The following is an 8,877-nucleotide window of genomic DNA, read 5'->3' as shown; positions in this document are numbered from 1 at the left end:
AAAACAAAACAGAGCATATCCATAGCTTCAAACCTGGTGGTTAATTGGAGATAAGAATGTCACGGCCTTACTTGCGCCGGCTGGCTTTGAACTACCATCCTCACATCTTGGCCTCCTGAGTAGCTAGGATTACAGGCATGAGCCACTGGCACCCGGCTCTGATCCCTTTTCTACTCATTCATTTGCATTGTATTTCCAGAGTTCACACAGATTGTCAACACATTCAGATGCTTTGAGAAGCACCAGTGTAAATCTGCCAAGGGATGCTATTCTAGGTCCCTTATACACTAGCTACTGATGTTGGAAATACAAGAGAGCAACAAATACTGGGCGCTAGTGGCTCATGCCTGTAATCCTAGCTAGTCAGGAGACTGAGATCTGAGAATTGTGGTTCAAAGCCAGCCTGCACAGGAAAATATGTGAGAGTTTTATCTCCAATTAACCATCAGAAAACTGGAAGTAGAGCTGTGGCTCAAAGTGGTAGAGCACTAGCTTTGAGCATAAAAGCTCAAGGACAGTGCCCAGGCCACTGGTGGCTCATGCTTGTAATCCTAGCTATTGAGGAGGCTGAGATCTGAGGACTATGGTTTAAAGCCAGCCCAAGCAGAGAAGTCCCCATGAGACTCTTATCTCCAACTAACCACTCAAAAACTGGAAGTGGCGCTGTGGCTCAAGTGGTAGAGTGCTAGCCTTGAGCACAAAGAGGCTCAGGGACAGCACTCAAGCCCTGAGTTCAAGCCTCATGACCGACCAAAAAATAAAAAATAAAAGCTCAGGGACAGTGCCCAGGCCCTGAGTTCAAGCCCTACAACTGACACAAAAAGAAGGCAGACAAAAACATCAGAACATTAAGAGTCAGAAAACTGGCCAGTGTTTCGCGTGTTCCCTCATTCCTGTTAAAGCAGTGCTTGCTGCTCTGCCGGAGCCGGCCTTCTTCCACGCACGCTGGACAGCGAGCATCCTCCCAGGAGACACTGAGCAATTGTGGGAGATATTTTTAATGGTGATCTGGTGGGTGGAGCCCAGAGAGGCTGCTAAAACATCCTGCCATGCACAGGCTCATCCTCCTGACAGACAGTGATCTGTCTTTGCATTACAGTGGCTTTCATTAAGGAGCCCCTCACAGTCCACCAGGGAGCCCCATTAGCATCATCTCTGGGCACCCATGGGAACTAGGCAGAGGAGACCCTTCTGGGGCCAACATTGCCAATCATTATTGATGGCCAGGGCGGGTCTGGAGGAAGGGGGCATTGTGAAAAGTTCTGGAAAAAATCCATAAACGAAAAGACACTTAAGTCCCACTGCAAATAGAATCAGGACAGCCAAGGACATCCAAGAAGTTCCTGATGGAAGAATTTAAGATAGAGGAACCTGAATACATTTTAAGTAGCACTTGTATTTACATATACTAATTACTAGCTAGTTATCATATTGCACAGTCATATAATTAGGAATTAATTATGTAACATAATAATTAATCTTCATATGTACACATCCCATGGTTGTTAAAAGATGCAAAGACCTTGCTTGAAAACAATGGTTGGGAGCCGGGCGCTGGTGGCTCACGCCTGTAAGCCTCGCTACTCAGGAGGCTGAGATCTGAGGATTGCGGTTCAAAGCTAGCCCGAGCAGGAGAGACCGTGAGACTCCTATCTCCAATAAACCACCAGAAAACCGGAAGTGGCGCTGTAGCTCAAGTGGTAGAGCGCTCGCCTTGAGCTGAAGAGCTGAGGGACAGCGCCCAGGCCCAGAGTTCAAGCCCCATGACCGACAAAAAAAAAAAAAAAAAAAAAGAGTCACAGGGATTTTTCTGCCCTGCCTGGCTTCAAACCATACCACCATCCTTAGATCTCAACATCTTGAGTAGCTAGGATTACAGGCATGAGCCACCAGCACCCAGCATTAGAGTTTTTGATAAATAGAAACTTACAGATTGAACTCAGTTTTACCTGGGTTCTTTCTCTCTGGGCCTAGGCGCTGTCCCTCAGCTCTTCAGCTTAAGACTAGTACTCTACCACTTGAGCCACGTGCCACTTCTGGCCTTTTCTGCTTATGTGGTGCTGAGGAATCAAACCCAGGGCCTCAGGCATGCAAGGCAAGCGCTCTACCACTGAGCCACCTTCCCAGCCCCTACACTTTTTTTTAAACAAGCATTCAAGAGGAAAAAAGCAGCCTTCCCTGCAGCCTCCTGTGGGAGCTGGGGCCTCTGCGGGGCGTGTTCCTCACCTCGCTCCTGTGTTGTCCATAGGAAGGAGCTCTGTCCTTCCCAGCTGCTGCCCGGGGCTCACCCCTGACAACCTACCCGCCAGTTCTTTACTGTTCTTGTGCACAGTCACACTGTTCATTCCTCTGAAATGACAACCACGTCCCCACCCCATCTCACTCTCCCTGGATTTTCCTTCTGGCTGCAGCACCCCGAGCGTCTTCACATTCAAAAAGTGCTACCCCTGCTCCCGTCCCGGGGAAGGAAGCCAGCCACGAAATTCACGAAAGTCACGCCAGGTAAGCTGCTCTGCCTCTGCTCCTAGGGTCAGGGGAGGGACGGCCAAGTGAGACGTTCTCCCCCTCCCCCTCTCCTTCTCTCCTCAGTCCTGAGGCTTGAACTAGCCACCATCCTTGAGCTTTTATGTTCAAAGCTAGTGCTCAACCACTTTAGCTCCACTTCCTGCTTTTTGATAACCAATTGGAGATAAGACTTTCACAAGCCAGGGGCTGGTGGCTCACGCCTGTCATGCTAGCTAGTCAGGAGGCTGAGATCTGAGGATCGCAGTTCAAAGCCAGCTAGGGCAGGAAAGTCCATGAGACTCTTATCTTCAATAAACCTCTAGAAAACTGGAAGTGGTGCTGTGGCTCAAACAGAGTGCTTGACTTGAGTGAAAAAGCTCAAGGTCAGCGCTCGGGCCCTGAGTTCAAGCCCCAAGACCAAAAACCCCCACCCCAAAACAAAAAACAAAACAGAGCATATCCATAGCTTCAAACCACTGAAAATCTGGAAGTGGAGCTGTGGCTCAAGTGGTAGAGCACCAGCCTTGAGCAAGCAAAAGCGAAGTGGGAGTGTTTAAGCCTTACTCAGCACCAAAAAAAAAAAAAGGAATTGTGGGGCTTAGCCTGTTAGATTTCACACCGTTCTGTGCTGTGTTCTTATGAATTTGTGCAGAACAGTATAAAAGACAGCGAGCCAGCTGTGGGGTCTGCTGTTACTTGGGTACGCGTTCGTTGGGAATCGCTGGGGAGCTCACTCATGCTCAGGCGGCGCTGCTGTGCCTGGCTCTGGCCCATGCGCTGTTCACAAGCCATCTACATCATCTCTGTGCACAGGGTGAGCGCTGCTGCCGATGCCAACTGGGTGAGCAAGGTATTCCAGAAGAACAAACAGAAGACCAGTGGCACCAGGAAATGCATCCCCCGGCATCCTCGGTTCCCCAAAACAGGAAGCAAAGCACAGTGAGCATGACTCCCTTGGTTTAAGTTCCCCAGGGAGAGCAGCTGGGACTTGTCTTCTGGAACATGCCAGGAAGTATGGGAGAGTCAGGAGGGAGGGGGGGAAAGGCACCAGGCCTTGGCATCAGCCCCTGCTCTGGCAAGCTCATTTGGAACATATGGTCAGGACACACAGTCGCTCTGAACCTCCATTTCCTGATCTGCAAGAAGCTGGGAGGGGGGGAGAGGTTACCAGTGAGAATTTAGTGCAGGTGCTATCTGACCATTCAAGAAGAGCAGTCATAACCAGTACCAGTGGCTCACGCCTGTAATCCTAGCTACTCAGAAAGCAGAGATAGGAGGATCGCTGTTCGAAGTTAGCCAGAAGTCAGCCTGGGCAGGAGAGTCTGTGAGACTCTCAGCTCCAATAAAAAGCCAGAAGTTGTGCTATGGTAGAGCACTAGCCTGGAGTAAAAGCTCAGGAACAGGGCCCAAGCCTTGAGTTCAAGTCCTAGGACTGGCTAAATAAATAAATAACAGAAGCCTTTTTTTTTCTTTTTTTAAGGCTCTCTCTCTACCTTTTGCCTGGACTAGCTCAGATAGAACTCTCCTACCTCTGTGTCAGGAGCAGCAGGGACTGCAGGTGTGAATCACCATGCCCAGCCCATAATCTCTACTTTAGCTCAGCATCTGTCCCTTAAAGAAACATTATCCACTTATTTGTTGTTATAAACCTGGTTGTCTACAGGATAAGTAACTTTATTGCTTTTTCTGGTTCTAAAAGCAGCATACACCCCACACACTGAGACCAAAGGCAGATATTCTTAGAGGAGAAAAATGCTTCTGTACCTCTGATCATATAAAATATTTATTGAAATGAACTCCAAGAAATGGAAACAAGAGGGGTTTTTTTTTCTGTTGTTTTTGTCTTCTTTGCTCTTTTATCTGTTTGGGGGAGAGCGAGAGCGGGGTACCACAATGGAAGGACAGAGGGTGAACCAATGTAGCAGTGGTACTCCAGGGGACACTATGTTGAAAATGAACAATACAACTTGTGGGTGGAGACAGGAAGGAAAAACTGGGAGGGGGGCAGGGAGGGATTGACATGATCCAAAAAGAAATGTACTTTTTACCTGACTTACGTAATTATAACCCCTCTGTACATCATCTTTATTATAACAACCTAAAAAGTTGAACTTTTTTTTGTCAGTCCTGGGGCTTGAACTCAGGGCCTAGGCACTGTCCTTAAGCCTCTTTTGCTCAAGGTTAGCACTCAATCACTTGAGCCACAGCACCACTTCTGTCTTTTCCTGTTTATGTGGTACTGAGGAATTGAACCCAGGGCTTCATGCATGCTAGGCAAGCACTCTACCACTAAGCCACCTTCTTAGCCCCAATTTTTAAAAAATTAAAAAAGTGCAATAATAAAATATACAATGAAAAACAGCATACACTTTTGGTATAAAAAATCTTCAAATTTAGAAGAACATAAATAGAAAAAAATTACTGAAAACCTCTCCAGCTTGATGTTAATATTTTGGGGAATACTTTTCTGGAGTTAATTTTGTTTGTTTATTTGATTGCTTGTTTGTCTTCCTGTCGTGGGTTTGAACTCTGGGCCTAGGTTCTGTCCATGAGCTTTTGGGCTCAAGACTATCACTTGAGCCACAGCTCTACTTCCAGCTTTTTGTGGTTCATTGAAGATAAAAGTCTTAGAGCTGAGGGACAGCACCCAGGCCCAGAGTTCAAGCCCCATGACTGATTTAAAAAAACAAAAGTCTCACTGACTTTCCTGCCTAGGCTGGTTTTGAACCATGATCCTCAGATCTCAGCCTCCTGAGTAGCTAGGTTTATAGGCGTGAGCCACTGGCACCTGGCTATTTTTTCAGTATCTTCTGGTATTTCTAACCTTCTGCTCAATGTCTCCATGAACACAGCAGGCGCACATCTGGTTGTGTATTTCTAGAGTTGCCGTTACCAGGTTCAAGAGGCCTGTGCTTCGGGAGAGTTTCTATGCATGTTCTAAAGCCCATCCCCAGGGAGTTTTCCACGCCCACCAGCGAATGAAGGGACCTCCCACACTCCCCTGTCCCTGCCACACTCCCCTGTCCCTGCCACACTCACAGTCTGAAACGGAACAAAAATCCACGCTTGCTCTTTCTTTGTCTCTCGCCTCCAGGTCAGCTCCCCGGCCGTGTGACTGCCCCCTGCTGGCCACTTCCGAGACGGTATGGGTCACCTACAGGCCTCATCCCCGCCGGATCCAGGAACACCGCCGCCCGGAGGTGGAGGCCTCAGGTGCCCCCTGAGGCCAGGCTGTTGCGGTGGCCCCTGGGACTGCCATCTGGCTTCATGGCTACTAACAGTAGTGCAGCCCCTTGTGGACCGGGAACACAGCTGGAAAAATGGCGATCTTGATTGTGTTAGAACAAGACTTGTGCCTGGTCACACAGCTCTGAGAGGCCAGGCCCTTTCTCTGCCGCCATACTCATTTTTGTTCACTAGTGGGGATGGAATTCAAGCCTCGCGCTTCAGACAAGAGCTCGACCACTTGGGCCGCCTGCACCCCAGTCCTTTAGCTTTTAGTTTGTTTTTCAGGAAAGGTTTTACACGTTTGCCTAGGACCCACCTCTCAGACCTTGATCCTCCTACTTCTGCCTTCCGGGTAGCTGGGACTACAGGTTGTACCTACACGTGGGGCAGCACCATCCACCGACTGTACACTCAGAGGTGTGGAGACTCTGCAGCCCTACCCCTTCCTGAAAACCCACAGACCAGCTGAAGTTCTATAAACCAAATAACGATTCAAAGCCCCTTCCATCACTTTCCAGAATAGAATTCCATTTTCTGAAGAGGAGAGAACGCTGGAATAATAAAGTGGGGCCCCTCCATCTTGCCTCTGATACATACTCAGCTTTCCAATTTCCATCTAAGTCTGATTGGCAATTTGGGACCTTCAGCTTGCTCAGGGCTGCCCCAGGAGGTGAGGCCCGAAGGAAATCAGGGGAGCCCCAGGTGGGGGAGGGGCTGAGAACCCGTGGCCCCATGTCCTTTTCCTAAGAAGCTGTGGCCCCAGAAAGAAGCCTGCAGTAGGTGCAAATCTGAGGGCCACAGGCCCAGCCTCGATAATCCTCTGCCGTCAGGCCTCCTCCACTGCCCCCTCCCCATACCCAGTGGAGGGTGCAGAAGGTCTAGCTGCTCCTGGGCTTAGCGTCTCCCTGTTGGACAGTCTGCTCTGGACAGACTGATGGACAGATGGACGTCCCCCCCAGCAGCCCCTCTGGGAAGCCTGGGCCAGGGGCTCCTAACTCCACACAGGATCCAGTCCTCAGGGAGACCCAGGGTTCAGAAGGACAGAAGAACCCTAGATCCTTTTCCGTTTCCTGTCATGTCCAGAGACGACGTGTTTTCATTTGCTTGCTAATTCTCCAACTGGGCTAAAGGCACCTCAGATTCCCTGGCCCCACCGCACCCAAGATGCTCCCAGGACGGCTTGATGGAGGGGGCCTGGCACCCAGCCCGGGCCTTGGGGATTGTATAGGGTGCCACTGGACTTCTCAAGTCTTGATCTGGGAACTGGGACGCCCCGCATCCCAACCCCAGCACCCCTGAGGGCAGAGCGCCTGTGTCTACACCGCAGGAAAAATGTCCCTTGAGAAAGACACACTCACCCCCCCAGTGTGTCTGCCCCACAGCCCTCCAGAGAGGAGGCTGCCTGGCCAGGCCCCGCATGGCAGCCCAGCCCGGCTGTGCCCGCAGGCTCCAGACACATTTGCTTAACAAATCCCACAAGGACCAGAGCCACAGGTGGCGGGTAGCTAGTACCACAGGTGCAAAGCCACGTGGGTCGGGAGCCTGCATTTCACCACCATTTCAGAGAACAACAACAAATGTGCCTTTGAGAGGCCTGAGACCATCCAAGGCCCTGGGTGACCTGCAGCCTCCACCCACTAGGGTTCGTTCTGTAGCCCAGGCCCACACAGGGTAGCCCTGGAGGCTGGTGTGGGGGAGGCTGGGCCCCGAGCTGCTGTCTGGGCCACCAAGGAACAGCCTGGATGCTCACAGAAGCTGGGACCCCTAATCCACAGGGAAAGTAGACTTCGCATGACCCGAGACTCTGGAAGACTTCCTCCCCTCGCATGCAGTGAGGGTGAACTTAGTCAAGATGGCTGTCTTCCCCCAGCCCACTTTCCAGCCTGCGAGCCTCCCAGCATCACTAAATCCTATCATAAATTCCCCATTGCTTCTGCTCATTTCCCTTGTTTTGAAGTAACTAGGACATTGTTTTTCAATTAGCCCTGGGGTTGTCAGATAAAATACAAGACATCTTGTTCATTTCTGATTGCAGATAAACACTGAATACTTTGGTAGAAATAGGTCCCTAATATTTGCAATTCTTTATCTGAAATTCACATTCAGCTGGAGCAGCCTGCATTTTTATTTGCCAAATTTGGTCACCCAAATCCATTCCTTTTTCCTTTCTCTCTGTATGTCTATCTCTCTCTGTCTCTCTCCTCTTTCTTTAATAGGGCTTGAATTCATGGCTTCCTGTTGCTTGGCTTATTTGGCGGGAGCTCTATCACTTGTGGCATGTCTCCAGTCCAGATTTTTGATTGTAAGGCTTGAACTCAGTCAGGGCCTGGGTGCTATCCTTGAGCTCTTCAGCTGAAGGCTAGTGCTCTACCACTTTGAGCCACAGCTCTATTTCCAGTTTTCTGGAGATAAGAGTCTCAGACTTTCCTGCCTAGTCTGTCTTTGAACTGTGATCCTCAGATCTCAGCCTCCTGAGTAGGTAGGATTACAGGTGTGAGCTACCAGCACCCAGCTTCTAGTCCAGATTTTTTTCTGGTTAATTGGAATTGGGAGTCTTGTGGATCTTTCGACACAGGCTGACTTCAAACCTCCACCCACAGGATCTCAGCCCTTCTGAGTAGCTAGGATTGCAGCCACCAGGGCTCAGCTACTCTCCTTTCCAAATCCCCCGTCTAGAACCATTGTCCCTGTAGCCAGCACTGAGCCTTGGAAGGGGCCGTACTGTTGGTGCTCAGGGAAGGCCAGCCACAGGCCCCCAGCACAGCCACCCATAACTGCTGTCCCTGGCCTGAGCTGGTGCCCTGCCGACCCCGTCCTCTCTCCCTTGTCCATGGGAGAGAATTAGGTGAATTGCATCATGATGTCTTTTGTTGTTGGGTTTTTTTTGGGGGGCAGTACTGTGGGTCGAATTTGACGGAGAGACAATTTTCTGCGCCCAAAGTCTGGTACTATAGTCTGGCAATCTTATCCTGGTACACCAAAATTTAGGACTAAGACGTCACAGTGGGGCAGGGAAGGTGGCTCAGTGGTAGAGCGCTTGCCTCACATGCATGAGGCCCTGGGTTCGATTCCTCAGCACCACAGAAGCAGAAAAAGCCAGAAGTGGTGCTGTGGCTCAAGTGGTAGAGCACTAGCCTTGAGCTG

The 8,877-nt window shown here is 50.1% G+C and overlaps 1 protein-coding gene across 1 annotated transcript in view; it reads left to right on the top strand.

Annotated features, from left to right (window-relative positions):
• Positions 1–5,729, top strand: part of Pnpla1 (patatin-like phospholipase domain containing 1) — a 52,177-nt gene extending 46,448 nt beyond the window's left edge. The window contains exons 6-8 of the mRNA XM_013029584.1: positions 2,412–2,502; positions 3,319–3,444; positions 5,600–5,729. Of these exons, the coding sequence (XP_012885038.1) occupies positions 2,412–2,502; positions 3,319–3,444; positions 5,600–5,729 (347 nt within the window). The remainder of the gene's footprint in view (positions 1–2,411; positions 2,503–3,318; positions 3,445–5,599) is intronic.
• The last annotated feature ends 3,148 nt before the right edge of the window (positions 5,730–8,877 follow it).

The sequence above is a fragment of the Dipodomys ordii genome, unplaced genomic scaffold, assembly GCF_000151885.1.
Source record: "Dipodomys ordii isolate 6190 unplaced genomic scaffold, Dord_2.0 Scaffold120, whole genome shotgun sequence".
Taxonomy (NCBI): Eukaryota; Metazoa; Chordata; class Mammalia; order Rodentia; family Heteromyidae; genus Dipodomys; species Dipodomys ordii.
Note: the sequence above shows the minus strand (reverse complement) of the source record. Positions and strands in the feature narration are given on the sequence as shown.